Below are 21,971 nucleotides of genomic sequence, written 5' to 3' on the forward strand. Positions count from 1 at the left end.
TATATATATATATATATATATATATATATCATGTATATAGTTAGCATTCTTTTCTTCTTTCTGTCTTTATGCTGTTGAAACTAAGAAAAACCAGAGCTCCCAAGATGAGTTTAACCCAGTGGCTATTGCCTGTGGTATTGTAGCCTTGCACAAAACGGACTAAACCAGTCTTACTGGAGATGCCAGCGATGGAAGGTTGAAGTATAAAGGAAGAGAGTTCTAGTTTGCAGCTTGGAGTTTGTTAGCATCTGAGAAAACACAGCATGGATCCCTCAGGAAGTACATTTAAAGTTAACATTAGATGTAAATTCAACATTACATGCATGTTCCTTCAGAAAGTGAATATAAATCCTACTGCCAAAGTGTATTAGATATAGTATGAAATTCTGATGTTTGTTTATTTCCAAGGGCTGTGGATCTAATACTGAATTGCTTGTGGTAGACAGTGGGCTGTAGAGGGGCAGTGCTGACATCCTTACCCTGGGTATGGGCATGGGCTGAATAGCTGGGTTGCCAATCGCTTTGAAGCAGAGTGATAACAGTGAGTGGAGGCACTAGCTGTACGCGTCTCCTGGGAAACGGTGGTTTTTGCTTACAGTTACCTTTATGAGATTTTTGGCAAGTATGACAGGGCTTTGGCGAGCTCCTATCCACAATCATAAAGTTATGTCAAGATTTATCTTGAAACATATTTTCAATTATACATTTGTTCTTTTCATTTGTGAGAAGAATGAAGATACACTCTTGGCCACCTGGGTTCAGAGAGACACAGTGTTCTTAAGTGTGTAAGACCGGTAGAGGACAAGTGTAAGTTTCATAAGGATGAAACCGTATCACACTGAACTTAGAGAGGGTCAAATGCATCCTGTATACTTGTTAGCATAATATTTCTTTTTCTCTTTTTTACAGACATACATTGGGAGTGTGGTTATATCTGTTAACCCCTACCGGTCCTTGCCCATTTATTCGCCAGAGAAAGTGGAAGATTACAGAAATAGAAACTTCTATGAACTGAGCCCTCACATGTAAGTACAGCTTGCAAACTCTTAACTTTCTCTTCTGCTCCAGTGCATAATTGACCGATTATGTGACAGATGTGTGCAGCTGCCTCCTCTAGGCACAGGAAAATGTTTTCTTTTCTTTGTCTTCTTCCGTTTCTTAGATCATAGAAAAGAATGTAGAAGTTAATAGTTAATGCCGTTAAAAAACTAAGGCAAATACTGGTGTGTAAAGCATTTCTGCTGCAGAGTCTGGGTGAGCAGCAGCAGCTGATGAGTTTTGTACATAAAACAGGAATGCACATTGTTTATGAGAGTGTGGTGGCCAGGCAATGGTGGCACATGTTTTCCTTCCAGCACCCAGGAGGCAGAGGCAGGGGCAAGACCAGCCTGGTCTACAAAGCAAGTTCTAGGACAGCCAGAGCCACACAGGGAAACCCTGGCTCCAAAAACCAAACCAAACCAACCAACCAGCCAAACAACCTAACAACAACACCAACAACAAAAACCCAGAGTCCAGCTAGCATTTTCATTTTCTTTTTGGGCTAAGAAAGATCTCAAGTGTTGAGTTAAACTAGTGTTTGGCTTTTGGTTTCTACTCTGAATGACTAAAGTAACCTTACGAAAGTTGTCTTATGTTTGATGTATCAATACAGACTTGTATTACTAGATTTTTAATTACCTTTATTAAAAGATCTGAAAAAGAAAGAAAGAAAAATTATAAGGCAGGTTCAGTGGAGTCTTAAGCAACAAAACTTTTTATTACTCTAGTTATGTTCTGCTCACTTATACTCAAAAGGAATCTGTCTGTTCACTCTTTATGTTCTTGTGTCCACTGGTGAGTTAAAAGAAAGAGCAAGATCCTGTTTGGGGCAAGGGGTGTAATGAGCTGAGAGCCTCAGGCTTCTCTAGTTTTGTCTGAGCAGAGAGACATTTCCTGCCCCTCCTCCATGGGTATGTGAATTCCTCTGGAATTCTTACTGTTTCCAGTTGCATTAAATAACTCTTGGTGATTTGCAAAGGGGGATTTGTTAGATGTGGTAGAATACTTGTGTATGATAAAATGTCGCATGTAGATTTAAGATATCTGGGAGCTGTTGCTGGATGCTGGCCCAGGGCTGATGTATATACAAAGGCGTCTAGAGAAGTGTCAAGGGCTCTGCAAGGCTGTGCCGTGATTGCTGCTGCTATCACGGCTAGCTTTTATCAAAACACCGTCCTCCCCTCATCAAAAACGTATGCATTGCTGAAAACAAGCCCAGCTCATCACGAGATGCATATAAACGAACATGTGTGTTCAGTGTTCACTGTGAGCAGAAATGCTGATGTGGAAATAGTTTAGAGAATGTCTTGGCTGAGGAAAAGATTAATTTGTCACTGGGATATTGTGGTAGTGGTGGTGGTAGTGGGATGGACTTTTGAAAGTGGTTACACTACGATCCTGTGGTTCACATGTTCAGCAGTATCTCCAATCAGGGCTGATCTGGGCGACTGAAGAAGTTGATGATGTCTAAAGACACTTGATTAGCAAGAGTCTAAAGACACTTCGTAGGCAAGAGGGTGCTGCTGGTCGGTAGAGGACAGGGGTGCCCCTGTACAACCCACAGAGTGGTGGAACGCAGCAGTCCACAGATCATAGAACTGTCTGCTCACAGGGACAGTGTGCTGAAGCCAAGAAGCTCAGTACAAAAGTGGAAGAACTTTAGCTAATGCCTTAACTGTGTTTTCTCTTGTGGTTGAAGATCACCTCTATCACTTTTGATAAAAAAATGAGCTCTTATAATTAAGGAATATATATATGTATCTATGTATACACATATGTATGCACATGGATCTGTCTAGTGGACCGTCTGTTTATCTCACTATCTAGTTGTGTATTTTGATTTCTCTTGGTGATGCAGCTCATAGGGACATGTGGGGCTGTTTGGAATGAAATATTTAAATATGTGAAAATAGTTACTAAAAGCTGAGCATTCTGTGTCTTCCCAATCAAGTAGGTTTTGCCAGTGATCTAGTCTCACTGTGCCTAAGAAAAATCAAAATCTGAAATTGCTTTTATCATTTTATAATTACAATCATCCCTCTAGATCCCTTGCGCAGTAAAACATTTTATTTAGTGCCTGAATGTTTGTTTTACGTCTTAGGTATTGAAGTCATGTTCAAAGTATGGTGCTTGGAGGAACTGCCAGATTCTCCCATAGACATACTCAAAAAACCATACTGGGAAAAGCCTGTGCTTTGGGATCCCAGCGTCCCACGGGCTTCTGGCTGTTCTTACATACTGCAATATATAGCTCACTCGGTGATGGCTATGGAGCTGCAAATGATGTTCATTCTTGGTTATGGTCTACGCTGCAGACCTGAGGCTTTTACTTTAATGGTAACAGTACTGAGCAGACCAGCTGGTACAGCCTGAGACTTGCACTGTGTGCTGGCATTGCCCTGAAGACTTTTTACGTGTATCATAACTCACTTCCTTCCCAAAATAACACTTTTTTGGGAAGGAAGCGAGGGAGGGAGGGACGGAGGAGCTTTTACTAGCAGGGAAGTTGTTACATGTGATGACATCTGATGATGGCAGACAGACACCTTGTGGGCTTCGTACCTGCCCCACATCTGGAAACGAGTCCCACACTGTTCTCAACGGGGCTTCTCGTGATGTATTTCTCCAGGGTTGCCTGTGTTCTTGGGCCTCGCACTTTCTGTAGGAGCTGCTAGGACCATGCCTCAGGTTACATCCACCACCTTCCCCAGGAGCCACATTTCTAGTTGCAGTTTTAAATCCCTCCATTGGAAATGTTTTGGCGTGGTAGATGGCTGTTCTAGGACATGCCTTGGACTGTCTGTCTTTTTTCCTGCCTCTGAACCATTTTTGGAGGGGACAGCACGGCACTGCTGCCCTAGTGGAAAGCAGCACCGTAGCACTAAGGGATTCCCTGTGTGCCAAAGGGAAGCCTAGGAAGCCCTTGGTGTGGTGGCTTTCAACAGCGAGTGCATATTGGCCAGCCTCTGCCCTGCCTCTCTGCATCTGGCTGCATCCCTGTGCTTACACTTGCCTGCTTGTTCTTAACTGCAGCATCTCTGCACGCTTGGCATCCACACCTGCAATGCTTGCTCTCCCTCAGCTTCTAGAGCAGCTCCAGTGTCGTCTTCAAATCTCAGATGGCATTAGACCCCTCTCTCACCTCTTCTCTGCTCGGGCTGGGTCCGCTGCTTCCCTCACAGTTAACAGTTTAGAATTTACTCAGGGATTATCTGCCAGGTCAGGTGTGGTTTACATGATGTCTGGAATGTGGGAGGGGATGTGGCAGTGAAGGTCCATTGCGTAGAGCTTGCACTCATGTGCCTCCTACAGTCTTGAGCACATCACTAGAAGAAGCTCTAACTCTGAGAAAATTAAGTGGTTTTCTCTGCCCAGTGGGAAAGTGTTTTTAGTTTAGGGTTTGTGTTGAGGGAGAAATACCTAGTTGATACCCAGATAGTTTCTTATACGTGAGGGCTTGGCATGATGCTCCATAGCCCAGTAAGAAAGGACTGCTGCTGCCAGTAGAGGAGAGAATTAGAATAATTAGGATAATAAGATGTGAGGCTCTTTGCCAACCTCATGCTCTTTTCTAAATACCGCCTCCTTCTCCAGGCTGGGGCATTTCCCACTTAGTTTGGTGTATGAATCTTGCGCGATTCCTTGTGAATATTTGTTTTTGACAGTATCTTGAAACAGGCTTTAATACTACAACCCAGGCTGCTGTTCCCAGATAGTTTTGTGTTACAGGGTGATAATAATGACTTTGGACTTTGATGTTCCTCCATTATAATTGTTTCAAGAGTTTGGTTTGGGCCAGTGGGATGGCTTAGCATCACACAAGTCTGAGATCAATGCCCGCAATCCACATGAGGTAGAAGGAGAAAATTGTTGTCACAGAGTTGTCCTCTGACCACACATAGACCCTGGCATGCATTCCTCCTGCGCCCCATATCATATAAACACACATATATAATCATAATTTAAAAGAAAATGGGGGAGGAGGGTAACCTGTTTGTTTCAGGTCATGTGCTTGGCCACCTATCTGTGAACTCACCCCAAACTGCACTGAGAATCTGAGCTCGCCCTCTGCAAAAGAGTTTTCTTCTGATTCTTATGTTTAAAAACGTCTCAGGTTACCTTTTTTAAAAATTTCAAGCAGTTAAAATATTTACATTCCAGTTGGGCGGTGGTGGCACACACCTTTAATCCCAGCACGTGGGAGGCAGAGGCAGGAAGATCTCTCAATTCAAGGCCAGCCTGGTCTAGAGTGCCAGGACAGCCAGGGCTACACAAGAGAAGTCTTCAAACAAACAAACAAACAAACAAAATTTACATACCATGTAAGAAATATATAAATGGATAAAATAGATTTCTTACCCAAAATCCTTCTGAAAACACTTTACTGCTGCATTTATGGTATATTTGGTTCCTTAAACATCCAGCTCCCTTGAAGGGAAGTACTGTTCCCTTTATGTAAAAGCTACACTTTTAAATAAGGAAAGGGAATAAAATTTGAAATGCAAGTAAAGAAAATATCTAATAAAAAAAAAACTACACTTTTGAGCCTTGGGTTCTTGGGTGGCAGCCTCAGGAGATGTGGTTCCTTTCTAATGCGATTTTAAAATTCTTTAACAATAGTTTTAAAATGGCATTCTAAGGAGGTCTTGGTACTTTTCAGACAACTCAGTAGCCAGATCCCCAGAGAACCACCTCAGATCTCAAACTTCATCCATGGGAAAGAAGGAGCGGGATGAGAAGGGGGAAAGCTTTGGGCTGTCTTGGCTCCTCCCACTGGGCTGGAACAGCGCAAGGATGGACTCTCCACAGGGATTTAGTTACCTGATTCACTGGACTTTTGTAGATGTTGCTGGGGTTAATGCCATCTATCACCCACAATCAGGCAGATTTGTTGTAATCAGACCATGTGTCTCTTACCTGTGCCCTGTGGTTATTGTTAAACCCTACTTCATGGTCAGACCCTGTACGACCTTCTTCCTTCGTTACCACAATTGCCCATGGGAACTTAACATACTACCTGTCCTCTTTGTGGCTAATTGTGTCCAGTCTTACCTTTTTTTCCCTTTAAATTTATTTTATTTTACATGTTTGAGTGTCCCTTCTGCATGCATGAGTGTTTATCGTGCATGCCTGGTGTCCATAGAGTTCAGAAGAGGGCCCTGGATCCCCAGGAATTAGATTTAGAAATGGTTATGAGTTGCCATGTGGGTGCTGGGAATTGAACTCAGGTCTCCTAGAAGAAAAGTCAGTGTGCCCTTAACCACTGAGCCACCTTTTCACCTCAAGTGGCATTCTTTTGAATTAGAAATTTCTGTATCTGTGGCTCCCGAAGCTCTTCCTTTAAGAGCTCAATAATGCTGGGTGGTGGTGGCGCACGCCTTTAATCCCAGCACTTGGGAGGCAGAGGATTTCTGAGTTCGAGGCCAGCCTGGTCTACAGAGTGAGTTCCAGGACAGCCAGGGCTACACAAAGAAACCCTGTCGTGAAAAAAAAAAGAGCTCAATAATTAGAAAGCAAAAGGAATTTAAAATAATTTTTATCCCATTTTACTTAATTTCATAACTGACATAATTGAAAACAAGTCCTTTTTCATAGGATAGGGGAGGCTGTACTGATTGGCTTTGTGTCAACTTGACACAAGCTGGAGTTATCATAGAGCCTCCCTTGAGGAAATGCCTCCATGAGATCCAGCTGTAAGGCATTTTCTTAATTAGTGATCCAGGATGGGAGGGCCCATTGTGGGTGGTGCCATCCCTGGACTGGTAGTCCTGGGTTCTATAAGAAAGCAAGATGAGCAAGCCGCCGGGCAGTGGTGGTGCACGCCTTTAATCCCAGCACTTGGGAGGCAGAGGCAGGCAGATTTCTGAATTGGAGGCTAGCCTGATCTACAGAGTGAATTCCACGATAGCCAGGGCTATACAGAGAAACATTGTCTCGGGGGAAAAGAGAGAGAGACAGAGAGAGAGAGAGAGAGAGAGAGAGAGAGAGAGAGAGAGAGAGAGAGAGAGAGAGAGAGAGAGAGAGAGAGAGAGAGAGAGAGAGAGAGAGAGAGAGAGAGAGATGAGCAAGCCAGGGGAGGCAGAGCCATGGCTTTGCATCAAATCAGAAGTGTAAGTTGAATAAATTCTTTCCTCCCAAACTTGCTTCTTGGTCATGATGTTTGTGCAGGAATAGAAAACCTGACTAAGACAGAGGCGTTTAGTCAGATGTCATGAACCATGATGAAAAATGTCATTTTTTATCAGAAGGCGGTATGTTCGTATAGTACCCTTGACCCTGAGTATTTTTAGGTGGTTCATTTTGTTCATGCTACCCAAGAGCCTCTTGAAGGCCGACTGTCTCTTGCTACTGCCAGAACCCACCCTGATGGGCACAGTCCAGGACACAGTGGAAACACATCCTTCTTGAATTGGGATAAAGTTGTGTTGTTCGTGTTACCGTAAGATTTGCAAGCACTATTTGAGGTAAGCCATCTTTCCGTACTGTAAGTAGAAATTTGAAAATTTAGAAAAAAAAAAGACTTAAGGCTTTGAAAATTTTCTTATTATCCTCACCTAAAAAATTCAGAAGTCACTAGTTGGGGGAGTTTAGGTGGTGTCAGTCATACAGACCTGTCTCTGTGACCTTTGACCCCGCTGTTTGCATCAAACCAAGTCTTTAGGACTGCATGCCTCCAGAATGACGTAGCAAGGTTGCCTGTGTGTCCTGAGTACTTGGTTGACCTGTCATCTTATTGCACTCCAGGTGAGCCAGGTAAAGGTTATAAAGGACATTCTGGTTATATCTCAGAATGTGGACACGATGAAGTTGGGCATGCAGAGCTTAGGTTAAGGGTCCCCTGCAAGAGACCTGGCTTCTGTCCCTTTTATATGATCAGTATTTTTCCTGTGGCACAACATGAAAGCTGTGAGTACGACAGTCCTTACAGTATGAACTCTCGGGTACGCCCTGTATTTTTGGTTGGTTGGATAAGTGGTATGGAGAGAGGTTTTTTTCCTTGAGGAGTGTGGGGGTGGGTCGGGTGTTGCTAAAGGGGATCACTGCTGCTCTCATTTTCCTTTCAGAGCAACTGAACCTTTAGTTGTTCTAGTGCCTTCTACTATACTCTATGTAGGAAGGTGTTTGTCCTTTCCTGTCTATCACACTGACTACTTACCCGCTTTAGAAATGTTATTCATTTACTGAGTAAATATTTAATGAGCACTTGCTGTGCTCCAGGCCCTCTTGGAGGCACTGGGATGCAGTAACAAACAGAAAAAAATTCTCATTTTCACTGGAGAGATGACATTTTGACTTAAGGTACTCAAAGGCTGAAATCTTGCACACCACCAGCTAGGAAGGGAAAAGGAAGAGAAGAGGGAGTGATAGTGAAAGAAGAGAAAGAGGACTTTCAGTGGTAGCCTTACAGTATATCTCTGGGGTCACGGTCTCTAAAACTGTGTGACCGGGTATGTGGGACTCTGGGAGGAGGTCTTGTCTCTGTGTCTCTGACGTGCATGTATGACATGTGCAGGATGGAATCAGGGTGCTGACTCACTCTCCGTTTTAGACAGACCCTTCAGATTAACATCTCGCTCATAGCAACACCGGCTTGAAAATGGCCAAACCCAGCCTTTTACATTTATACATGATGGTGTGGGTTGGGTAGTCGGGAGAAGGTAGACACGGTGTTTGCCTTCCATCTTTGGAGATAACTGTTTGGTTTAGAACAACCGGAAACCTCCTCAGAGTTCTAGCTAGTGTCAGTTTTGCAGTGGCCATGGTTCAAAAGTCAGCTGCTGCCGGTACAGCTTCTGATGCTGGGTCCACAGCCAGGCATGTCTCCTGGCCTGATGCATAATCAATCCACTTCTAAAAAATGCTCTACTAATTGAACTCTCACTTTTGAATCTCAGACCTTTCCCCCGGGGTGTCTGCTACCTTCCTGGGACATTACATTACAATTATTTATTTTACCTGGGGGGAGACATGGCAGCCAGAGAACAGCTTACAGGAAGTCAGTTCTCTCCAGGAATTGAACTTGGTCATCGGGATTGCTGGCAAGTGATGCAGAGCCATCTCGCTGTCCTCCCTGGAGCTACTTTTCAAACAGTTCCTTTCAGAGACTGCAGTTTGGGTAGAGGGAGACCACAGTTAATTATTTATTCTTTCCTCCGACTTTGAAGCTTTTTAAGCTATTAGTGGGAAAGTCCGTGGGATGCCAGCCAGATACTTTCCTCATAAAAATTATAGTGATGTAAGAATGTATCTGTCAGTAGAAACTTTCTAGTATGTCCAGGAGGCCTCAGAAGCCTGACCTTAATTGAAGATGTCTGTTGAGAGGTTTTATTGTTTCTTGTCAAATGCTCATGTGGGGTTTGAAAGACTTCATGTAAAGGCTGCTTATAAAGCTGAGCATACATCAGATGCTCACCTTAGCCTACAGATAGCTTCAGTGATACAATCTGAAAGGTAAAGTTTGGTTCCCAACAAAACAGACTATTTCCTGTCAGTGTTGCTGGTCTCTGATGGGACTTGGGAAGTTCTACAAGAGTCTGGGAAAATGCTCTTTTTGGGTAGATGAGTGGTCCAAGGCCCCAGCCTCAGAAAGGGTTAGCTCCTTGTTTCCTTGACCTCGAGGCAGGTAGAACACTCTCAGAGAGTCCTTCTTGAATGATGTATGCTTAGGGGCGGTGCCACGCCTACTCCATTGTTTTTCAATGAAGACGCTTTGCTCTGCTCTGTGGGTAGGCCTTGTGGGACAGGATTGGAATTTGTAAGGGTAGGGGCTGGCCAAGAGCAATCCATTTTGAGGAGATGAGCAAAGTGAGTTTGTGGTCCGCACCTGGGAGACTCAGGCCTAAGAGTTAAGATGGGCTTGCAGAAGCTGAAACCCATGTGAAGAGGAGGAGCAGGCTCCATTATGCCAGCACAGAACCCTGCTCTGTGGTTCAGGGTGTGTTTCTGCCAGTTCTAGCCTGTGAGGAATCCAATGTCATCGAGTGGAAGGACTTGAACTCTCTCCCAATAAACATGATTTAACGTCTCTAGTATAGGCTAAGTTCTGCAGGTGAGTACATGAGTTTGTTGTGAAGCACGTATAGTCGCTGCAAGAGACACCAATAAATCAGTAACTGCAAAAGGCAATGAAAGGCCACAGAGAGCAGGATGCATCCTGGTCCATCCTGTCCCGTTAGTATCACCACAGAGGGCTTGCAGCATTTGAGTATAGCAGTAATGGCACAGCCTTATGGAGGTTTTAGAAGGTGGAAGCATGTTACGTGCATACAGAATAGAGTTCCAGGGTCAGAGGCATTCTCAAGCCATAGAGAGCAGTATTGACTCCCATCATTCGGCACGTTATCTGGATGCCTGCTGAGTACCATCTACCATATGCAGATGGAGCCTTCCATTCCCGATACTGGATTCCCCATGACTCATGCTCAGTTGCTCTGTGTTTACAGGGGTGCAGATCTTCTTGAGAGATTTTAGGTAGTATTTGAATCCCTCTGTTGTATGTGGGCTCTCCAGGGAGCATTTTTTTTTAAAACTCATGTTCAGTTGTTGTAAGTTGGAGCCTGTTGGCTCTTGAATATTCACTGCTTTGGAAGCATGAGGGTGGTTGTCTCCCCCTGCCCACGTTTTTTTGTATCTAAAACTGTTGGTTTACAAAGTACAGAGAGTGTTGTCTTGTTCTTTGGTCCCACTTACAGTGCAGTGTTGAGTTGGTCTCTTTGGTTGATCCCTATGGAATTCCCATATCTAACAGCAGGTATGGAGTAAGGACCATTTCTGACACAGGATATATGACTTTTCCCCAACACCATTAGGTTCTCTAATACCAACTGGATATTTTAACAGTCCAGTCAGTTCTGACACCCAGCTGCTTAGACATAGCACAGATTTTATGGGTTACAGACTGTTCAACAAGACTTCCCCACTTAAGATGCCATCTGTAAGTGTCTTTCCGGATCATACTTCTTTCCCAGTAGCCACACATTTATATCCATAAATGTCACCTCACCCCTTTCTGTTTTGAGAATTTTCTAGAGCCTCTCATAGAACCCAGGGAAACACTTAACACTTACTGATTTATTAAAAAGAGAAGATGCGCTGGGCAGTGGTGGCATACGCCTTTAATCCCAGCACTTGGGGGGTAGAGGCAGGTGGATTTCTGAGTTTGAGAACAGCCAGGGCTATACAGAGAAACCCTATCTTGAAAAACTGAGAGAGAGAGAGAGAGAGAGAGAGAGAGAGAGAGAGAGAGAGAGAGAGAGAGAGAGAGAGAGACAGAGAGAGAGACAGAGAGAGAGACAGAGAGAGAGACAGAGAGAGAGACAGAGAAACAGAGAGAGAGAGACAGAGAGAGAGAGAGAGGGAGAGAATGCATTCAAAAACACTGACTAGCAAAGCACATGGGAAGGGCTCCTGGCCAGACTGGACCTGTGCTCTCCTGTATGCTACCTTCTCTGTACCACTATGTCCTGCCAGCTGGAGTCCCCTCCACCCCCCTGGCCATCTCGTTGCCTAGGTTTTTATGACCTGATATCTAGACATCCCCCCCCCCCCCCCCACACACACACTTCTTGGAAGTATAGGGTAGGCCTAGGTTTTCACTGTCATGGCAGGCTGGGTTTTTCTGCTGAACACCCCCATCCTGAAGCTACTAGGGACCCACTGTGAGTCATCTGCTAGCATGACCTCAGGTAAGGGTGAAAGAGGCCTTTTTATGATTAATAAGAGACACTCTTAGTACTCAGGAAATTGCGAAGGTTTTAGGAGTGCCTGGGACCTGAGGCAAGGACTGGGACCGTACATGTACGTGCATCTTCTACAAGCAGCCTGAGAAAGCCTGTCCCGAGGTGCTTGAGAGCTGAATTCCTGAACTTGAAACTGTTTTGTAGGGTCTGGATATGGTGTTCTAGAAACCTGAAGCAGCCAGCTTCTTTTTAAAAATAGTTCGAAAGTTCTGCCCCCTGAAGCATTTGACTCAGCTTCCCAGCTGAGCTCCTCCTTAGGCAGCACTGTCAGGTCGACCACTCAAAGCCTTAAGGACACGGAGCCCTCTCTGCTGCAGGACCGACTAGAGCCCTTCCCCACCTCTGTCAGCATTTGTGTCCCTGTTTTTCTGGCGACACTTTCTAGCTATCATGCCAGTTCTTTGCTTTCCTTCATTATAAGCCTTAGAAAATTAGACACACTCTAACCTAGGTTTCCTCTATTCTTTTTGACTGAAGCCACTGTCTTTTTTCTATTTCATGAAAGTAGTTATTGTTTTATTTAAAAAAATTACTCCATGTATTTGTGTACACACACACACACACACACACACACACACACACACACACACACACACATCATGGCACACATATAGAAGCCAGAGGACAAATTTGGGCAGTCTTTTCCTTCTACTGTATAGGTAGGTCCTGAGGTTTGAACTCAGGTCATCAGACTTGACAGCAGGCTCCTCTACCCACTGACCCATCTTGCCAGCACTAAAATAGTTTTTTGAAGATCACCTGCTACCTCCATGTTGTCAGATATAGTGACCAGTCTTGCATTATCTTTGGCAGTGTGACAAAGTTCTTCATGCAATGATTCTAAGTCTGGCTTCTACACTCCTGTTTTCCCCCACTCTGGCTCCTCTAGATGGATCTTCCTTTCCGTTGTTGTCTCAGTGGGGCTTGGCTCTGGGACTTGTCCTCTCAGAGTAAGACTAAGCCACAGGGCTCCAAATGCCTGCTGTGCTCTGGTGTTGTTTCTTACAGACTCGGGATGGATCTCCAGCCTCAGCTACAGATAGCTGGACTGCACTCAGCTCTTTGGCGAACCCCCAGCTCTCAAAGGCATTACACACTTCAGCAGGTCATAGCCCAGACTTGGGATGGCCCTGCTCTCTTTCCTCTTCCTGGCCGTGGGTGGTGCCAGCACCACCCTTTGATTACTCACAGCCCAATCCTTTTTTGCCTGTTTCACACACGCCTCCCCCCCTCCCCCCATGCCCAGTTTATCATTCGCTCTTCCCAATCCATCTCCCACATCACCATGCTTGTCTCCCATCATATTGTCCTCCCGTGCTAAGGGCTGGAGCGATGCTTTCCACAGGTGTTCAGCAGGTAGCTTCTGTTGCTCTTTACGCTTCCGTATGGCTCTCAGGTGCTGGGCGGCTGTCTCCTGGCAATTCTAGTCTCTCAGCTCCTTTCTCCAGGGCACTGGCCTCCTTGTTGTCATGGGAGCCTGCCCTATGCTCTTCCCCTTGCCCTTCCTCACTGAAGTGACCATTATTTTCTGTAACTTCCGTTGGGGCACATTTCAGTGATCAGAGTAACCTCTTCGTGTACCACCTAAGATAGCAGCCCCCCCCCCCCACGCCCATTTCTCACGGTCCAACAACCTCCTTTTCTTCAGTTTGTCATCCCTGTCATGCCACCGTGTGTTCATTTGCTTGTTCATTTACTGCTCATCTTCCGTGCTAGAGTGCCATTTTCAAGAGAGCTAGGGACGTTTGTTTTGCATAGCCAAGTATCCATAGCAAGTACAACAATGCCTGGTGTGATGCAAACACAACATGAAACTTACAGATGAATGAGGGCATCTGGGTGCCTATTGTTAGACATTTTGTGTAGAAGGCAGGTACTTGCTTTCAAGGATCATCCTGTCAAATTGTGAGGTGAGGCAAGAAGCTACCTGCTGAACACCGTGGAGAACATCACTCCAGCCCTTAGCACGGGAGGACAAGATGATGGGAGACAAGCAGTGAGCTGGAGCAGGAAGCCAGCATTGGCTGGTTGCCAATGTAATGGAACAGCGTACAATTATTTCTTGGTGAATCCATGGGCTCTTGGCCCTAGAACTCTCAAGATACCCAGAGCTGCCAAGACTCGGGTCCATCTAAAAGAGTCAGGCAGCCTGGACTCATAACCCCTACCTCACCCTGCACTTACTTTAAATCATCTTAAACCATCTCTGGATTACTTAGAAAACCTAATACACCATGAATGTGGTACAAGCCGTTGTTAGTCTGTAGGACTTAGAGAATAATGGCAAGGAAGTGTGTTCCTGTTCAGCCGTTTCTCTTTTAGGTCTTTCCTGTTGGTGTTTGGTTGAGTTTATAGACGAGGAAACCTGTGAGCACAGAGAGCCAATTGCACATGTTTAGAGATAAGGAAGGGATGGAGCCCCTCACAAATAGTGTGTTCAGAGACTTGGGAAGTGCTACATGCACGGAGTCTTAAAGGGATTCTCAGAATAGGTGGCAGTTGTAGCTTATAACTAGCTGTATGGAATATAAATGGAAAAGTACACACATACACACACACACACATACCATGGCACACACACACACACCATGGCACACACACACATACACACACACACACCATGGCAAACATTAGCCCGGGTGCTAGGAAGAGCTATTTGGTAGCTCCATATCGAATTAGTTTAAATTTTATCAAAACATTCAGAATACCCATATGTTTGAGTCATTGGGAGGACTGAAGTATTGTGACGGTTACTCTAAAGTAATAAGAGCGAGTAGGGCTTGGAAGCAGGTGTTACTTGAAATTGCAATTTATGTCTGGAAAGAATTGCCAACTTTCAACCCAATTGTCAACTGGAAAAAAAATTTCAGACTTGTTGAATATGCTCAAACATGTATGTATGTAATATTTTAATGAATGAATGGTGAACCAAATGGAAAAAAATTTCAGGCTTGTTGAATATGCTCAAACATGTATGTATGTAATATTTTAATGAATGAATGGTGAACCAAATCGAAAAAAATTTCAGGCTTGTTGAATATGCTCCAATGTGTATGTATGTAATATTTTAATGAATGAATGGTGAATGACTTACTTTGTGAATAACTCATAAGTGTAAACATGTTAACTTATTTATATTTTATGACAAAATTTGTAGTTGATATTGGTGGTAGATAAGAATATCATTCAGGGAGGGCAACATTTGATGCAAAATATACTGATTGGCTTCTATGAAGGTAATGTTTGCTGTGCGTATGAAGTTCTTCTCTTTGGGTATTGGTGTCCAACACCTGGATGCATCGGGTGGGGGGGATCAAGGCTACAGAGAATATATCCAAAGCCTTATAAATGGCTTAGCTTAATCTTACAAAAATTAGCACTAGAGGACTAAGGGAGGAAATACATCTTTTCTGCTAAGCATTTTTCCTCTGTCCGCTTTAAGAGTGTGGAGTTAGAAAGGATCTGGAGAGGGAGGATCTGGCTGCTTTCCAGGATGGACGCCTGTGTTGGTGAAGTGTAGGCATTGCCAACTGCTCTGGGTTCAGAAGATGCTGTCATGTCCCCATGCCCTCTGTCAGCTTTAGCTAAGGCAGTGACGGTGTGTGCAGCGGCCTTGGCTAGCAGGGACTTGTGCATATTTTGCTCATATAAATAGAACGGCACGTAAAACAAGACAGTTCATATGGAACATTCTCCCCCAAGGCCGTACAGATTTATTAAAGAAAACCGTTGCTAAAGTATAAAGGCACTAAAGGTATAATTTGTAAGCTGAGCACATGTAGCTGTTTGAGATGACGTTAGATTAGTGAGTCATTGCTCTCTGGTTACTCATTACCTGGAACCTTGAGGAGAAGGAAGAAGGAAGTGTGGAAATCTGCATGTGTGCTTTCTGGGCATTGTTCCTAAAAGCCACAGAAAATGATATCTACCGCTTTGAACATTACTTCCTTTTCCTAACGTAGCTTTCATCTAAGTAGCATTGTGTCTAGGATGGGAAATGGCAAACTTTGCCCTGCAGGCATATAGTTAAGGGGTACCACCACGATTTTTACAACTTGAGAATTGTTTACCATTCTCTGTACTTAGGGGACATTTTCCTTTGATGATTGCACACGGACAACACTGATCATGAATATGACTTTGAGAATTAGAATATGTCCTAGGTAAAGAGTCTGGCTTTGGAAATGGAATTGCTTGACACATGTGCAGTCTGTTCCAGCATTAGGCCCTTCTGGCCCACCATTCCAGTCAGTACTTCTTGCCACAGTCTGTACACACTACACGCAGCAGCCCTGTGTACTGTCTGGGGCTAGAAGCTGATACCGTGTCTTTACCATGCACAGCGCCATGATCTTGTGGCTCTTCACTGTACAATGCCTGATCTGTCTTAGTATTTTCTGTTCATGTACTGGGCTTTTACAAGAGTAAACATCTCCAAGCGAGGATAAAATGTTACCTTTCCTTAGTTGCTTCGTGATCGCCGGTCTTAACATGCACCTAGTATGCTTGTTACGTGGTCCAATACCAGTGTTCTCATGCAGTGGGTACCTTATGAGATACACATACAAACATGAATCCAAACCTTTAAGTCATGACTGATAGAAATTCTAATATTTTGTATCAGCTCTCCAAAGCCTTACTTTTAGGTGTGTGGTAATATAGTCAGCTAATACTTGCTTTTAATGTTCAGCTATTCCATGCCGACTGCCAACAAATTTCTATTGTTGTAGTGAAAATTCCAAGATTATAGTGTGCTTGAGATCTAGTGACGGAGTATAAGGGAGGGGCGTGATAAGGGGATTAGCTTGTGACTAAGGCTTGTCAGAACAAAAGGTTGTTTCTAGATGCTGACCCAGTCTGCTATGTGTCACAGAGCTGTCCTCAGGTTCTCTTCCAACCTGCTTATCACCTTGGGAGCACCTGGTTTATAAGGCTGCTAGAGAGGGGAAGAGAAGAGCTTGTTTGGGCCTTCCTCATTGGCCTGTGCATAGTCATGTGGGCTCACTCTAACTGCAGAGGAGCCTGGGAACCAGCCTTCCCTTGTGCCAGGAAGAGGAGTACAAAGTGGGATACAGTGTCTCACCCCAGCTCCTGCCTCCTACATCATTAGTGTACAGTTGCTAGTGTTTGTTAACTCAGCTCACAGCAGCCATGTAAAAGCCTTAGCCTAGATTTTAGCATGAACGGTATGTTATATTTTAGTAAGATTGCGCTCTTAAACCATTTCATTATTTTTCTTATAACTGTAATCACAGTGCATTATCATATTTCCATTTTAATCTCATTTGAATACATTCTTGCAGAAATAAAGCCATTGGCTTCTTTTCCACATTTCTGCTCTTATCTCTTTGTCTCACACTACTGTTCTGGATAGTGCTAACTTTGGTTTATTAGGAACAAAGGATTTCAGCAATGTCACAGTTGCTATGTACAGAATGAATCAACTTTATGTTATTATTTGAAGATGTGACTAAATATTTGATGCATTTCTGAAGTAGATCTGGTTTTGGCACAAGTCCCTTATTAATTTTCTTGGAACTAGTATTTCTGTTGGGAGTTTTAGACTATTAGGTGCTGATCTCTTCTGGGATTTTGGCACCATGGTTTTAACTAGCTTGGAGACTGAAGCCAGTGCAATTGTTAAGTGCTTTCAGATCCCACTCTTCCCAGACGGATGTCGAATATGTACAAGTCAATTTCCTCCACACTTGGGAGTTTAAAGCTGTGTTTAAGGATGGCGTAAATTGAATTTTCCTTTCCAAATATGGCTGTAGTCAAACACAGATGATGGAGAAGTAAAGCTGTTAGAAAGGACCACAGAAGAATTTTGTTTTGTTTTGTCTTTTTGGTCAAGAAAGAAGAAAAAGAATGCTTACCCAGGCAGGCTGATACTGTTATCATGAAAGTGGTTTTTTTCTGAAGTCTGTCTGACTCCAGATGTACCCCCCTGTGCAGTTCCCTGAGTGTGGAACTGGAAAATAAACAAGAGTAACAAACACAAGAAAGGAAGGAGAATAATCCTGGAGATTTGTACAAGAGGTGGGTGGTTTCCAGTGGTTGGGGGATGGCTATAATTAAGAGCGTACATATGCTTTGAGGAGATAAACGAGTCTACCTCAGTAGACGTACCTCGAGTCTTCTGGTTTCTATGACACCAGTCAGGATAGTAGGGTCTCAAAATTCTTAGCGATGTGCTAAATTTTGAAGTGTAGCTTTTTTCTTCGATAAGCCTGTGTGTACATGTGAATGTAGACATGTGTGTCCATCCATTTATCCGTCCTCCATTATTCTTCCTTCCCCCAAAGAAAGAAAATCTGCATGTAGACATGTAGTCCCTGTTGTATCGATTGTTTTGACTAATTATTCTATCATCTCATTCATAGTTGACTGAAGACAACTTACAATTTTACAGTTAATGTAATAAGTTAAATAGCCTTTAAAAGTCAGAGCAATGGGTATGTGAAAAACAGCTGAGACCTAAGAGAAAGCTGGTACCATGATGTTCTCTGTAGTAATTGCACATCCCCTTTTCATTTCCTCGTGGAAATATGGGTCAATATGAAGAGGAAATAGGATCAGTCGTAAAGTTAGTTTTGCCTGGGAGATTAAAGTATCTTGTTTGTTCAAGTGAATGAAAGTTTTTCTTGTGGGCTAAAAGGAGATTTCTCTTAGGGGACTTAGGGCACGCAGGACATCATGAACATCTCCTATAACTTCCTTGTAGGAAATAGTGTCATCACACAGGAATACAACACTGAAGTTTCCATACAGGGTTTGAAAAAAAGCAAGTCTATGAGAAGTCAGCTGCTGTGTGTGAGGAGGCTGTAGAGCTGTGTGAACACGGAGGGTCCACTTGCACAGGATTGTGGATGGCGAAGCATCTAAGATGCTTGTTCAGGTGGAGCTGTGCTTCCCAGTTGAACCACCACAAATGCCTCTGAATCTCTAGGGCCTAGAAGGGAAGGAAGCAAGACCTAGGGTTCTTATGGGATGCTGATGAGTCTGTGGATGAATTCCAGTGGTATACGGACAGTGTTTGTTGATTAAAGAATGCAGGGAATACATAGATCACTGTATTTCCACCAAGTGTGGGACCTGTGACAGTTTTTAGTTTATGTTTATTTTCTTCTTGGAATTTAGGTAGTCTGTAGATCCCTGAAGATTGTATTCTAGGTAAGGGCTTCGAGTACTTGTAATCTGCTGTTAGTCATTCATTCATTCATTCATTCATTCACTCACTCACTCATTCATTCATTCAGTGATGAGCTCTTACTATGACAGTTAAGACTGACTTCAAACTCCTTCCTGGGTCAAACAATCCTCTACTTCAGTCCTCCGAATAGCTGGGGCTAGAGGTGCACAACACCCAGGTCAAATTCACGTCACACTGAATAATAGTGGCATTTTATCCTAACTTATGAAGCAGATGAAGACTTGCCTGAGTAAATGGCTCTTATTTTCTGTAGGGACATGGGTCCTTAAGGTATATTACAGCTTTGTTTTCTCTAGACCAGCACTAGTTGGCAATCAAACACTTCTGTAGGCAGGCTGGAGTTACTACTAAGATGAATATTATCCCAGTAGTGTTGGTAGTACACATCAGTGTGTGTGTGTGTGTGTGTGTGTGTGTGTGTGTGTGTGTGTGTGTGTGTGCGCGTGTATGTGTGTGAGAGGGAGGAAGAGAGAATGTGGGCTTGTGCATGTATGTTCCCATGTGTGTAGTATGTGCATGTTTGTGTCTGTTCATGTGGGTGTGCATGTGCTCAAGTGTGTATTTCCATATGACTCTTGCTAGGACTGGTGTTCAGAGACAGGTGGCTCTGCTCCCAATCTGTTCTTTCTTGCTGCTAATCTTGCTGTTGGTGATAGTCCTCTGCTCCTATTCTGGGATATCCCACTAAGTTGATCGGACTTGGCAGCATGTCAGGTCTCGGTGACAAGAAGGATGCTGGCCATCATGAGCCAGAGCCACCACCACAGCTTTTCTAGGCAGTGCCCAGGAGTCATCATAAAGATTTGGAGTCTGTGAACATGTATTAGTACATTTTTCAGCAAAAATTTTGAGGGCCAGTTTCTGCAAATCCCAGCGATTTCCTGGAGAACACCGTAATTCCTGGCCTCCTGCAATGGAGGCTTCTATCTGGAGGAAAGCAGAGAAGAATAGCAATAGGCAGTGTTTAAGAAGATGTGAATGACAAAGTGAGACATTGGGACCTGAGGGTCAGAGAGGTGGGGGTGGGGGTGGGATGGGAATTGGGGATTGGCAGTCTTGTTGCCATCTTCACATTTCCTCCCAAGCTGGGTAGAGCCAGAGCTGCAGCCACTTGATAAATTGGCTAGAAGAGATTAGGTTAAAAGTGATCATTTGTCCGAGGGGGGCATGGAGAAGTGACCCTACTTTTTGGGGTATGTGGGGAGCTCAGAGAAAGCATCCTCAGCTGAGGGGTACGGAAGGGGTACTACATGATATCTGCTAGTCCTGAAGGTGACTCAAACAGCCTTTGCCTTCTACTTCAAGAATTTGTCTAGTGATGACTAGTGATGTTGACACCTGCAGACATCACCACATTCTGATTGCCTTGAGCAGGGAGGTTTTAGATGTCTGTTTGCCCCTGACTTCAGATAGCATTTATAGACATGACTATTAGTGAGAATTGCCAAATCCCCTGAAAACTTGAATGATTTCTTTTGAGAGAATAAAACCAAGGCCCACTTCTCTAAAGGTTTCTTCTTCTGTTTAAGCTTTTAAGCTTAGACTGTCTGCGTGACCCAAGCCGATGTGGAAGTTACAATCCTCTTGCTCATCCTCCCAATGCCTGTGGCTACCAGGCCAGCACTACCACGGCTAGTCTTCAAGAATTGTAGCTATGATGAAATTATTATTATTATAAAATTAAAATAAAATTTTCTGTGTACTAATAAGATGAAAGAATGTGCCAGATACCATTTTAGCAATTTATTCTGCCTAATATGCTGTGCTGGGAACTGGTGTAGAGAAAGGGAAATTGTAAACAAGAAATCCTCCTAACTGATCGCACTATATGCCGAAGGTGTAGTAGGTTGACATATGGAGAGGGTGCAGCCGAGGGATCCTAGCATGAATGATGAATGCAAGGCAGGGGCTTCAAGGGAGAGAGAGGGTCCAGGAAAGGAACTGGGCAGCCTAGCGATTGCATTACAGTCTTTGCGTGTTAGGTAGAAATGAAAGTCCTTTAGGCTGGGTTGGTTCTGTAGGAGGTGGCTTTGCTAGTTTGACTTCTCTGGTTATACTTACTGGGAACTTCTCTTCTAGCTTCCTTCTGTAACAGAAGCAGTCATAGGTGCTGTGCGTGGCATACACTGTATGCCTCTCTGGAGTACCTCAGGGTTGTAAGACTGCTCTTGACCAGGGCCTTTTGTTCTTATCGCACTGTTCTGGTCAGATTGTTGCTAGCTTTCAGGACTTTCTTTATTCTGAAGTCTTAGTGTAGGTTACGTGGATAGGTGGTTTCTCACAGGCCTTTAAGGCCAGATCTTTTCTCAGATGCTGTCTCGCAATGCAGTCATGGGATGGTCAGTTTGACTGTTTACTTCCAGACCCAAGTATGTCTTCTCTCAGTTATGTATACAATCGGATATGTAGATAGTTCTAGTTATTTTCTTAAGGCCACTTACGCTTAGTGCTGTGAGTGAAGCTTTGATGCAGACATTCCAGAGCTGTGTATTTGGGTTCACTTTGGAGTTTTATGTTGTGTATGACACCATGTAAAAACTGAGGCCCTCTGTGTGAGGATACACTCATGTGTCCACGGTAAGTCTTGCTTTGCCTGTTCTAGCTCGTTAGGCATGGCTGTACTCCTAACCTGCCCCAGATCCTTAGGTAGGGTGCAGAGAGGAGGATAACTAAGACTCTCCAGGAGGGCGTGCCTCTTTCTCTTTTTAGAATCTCCTGCAAGGCGGAGGAAAGCTGAAGGGAAGCAGGCAGGATGTGTCTGTGGCATTTGGGGTCTACTCATGGCTATATGTTAGACTTTTTGATACGTAGGTATTTTAGCACTTTTTTTTTCTTAGAAAAAAAGATACCATAAAACATAGCAACCAAATAATGGGCAGAACAGACCGGGAAACTTGAGCTTGCCTCAGTTCCCATGGAGGAGACCAAACTCTGGACTGGAGTAAGGAAAGGAAGTGAGAGTTTCCAGAAGGACATGT

The 21,971-nt window shown here is 43.9% G+C and overlaps 1 protein-coding gene across 3 annotated transcripts in view; it reads left to right on the forward strand.

Moving 5' to 3' along the window:
* The window catches only part of Myo1b (myosin IB), a 170,520-nt gene that overhangs the window by 52,308 nt on the left and 96,241 nt on the right, over positions 1-21,971 (forward strand). For all 3 annotated transcript variants that reach the window (XM_031367437.1, XM_031367438.1, XM_031367439.1), the window contains exon 3: positions 910-1,025. In XM_031367437.1, the coding sequence (XP_031223297.1) occupies positions 910-1,025 (116 nt within the window). The remainder of the gene's footprint in view (positions 1-909; positions 1,026-21,971) is intronic.

This window comes from Mastomys coucha, unplaced genomic scaffold, assembly GCF_008632895.1.
Source record: "Mastomys coucha isolate ucsf_1 unplaced genomic scaffold, UCSF_Mcou_1 pScaffold14, whole genome shotgun sequence".
Taxonomy (NCBI): domain Eukaryota; kingdom Metazoa; phylum Chordata; class Mammalia; order Rodentia; family Muridae; genus Mastomys; species Mastomys coucha.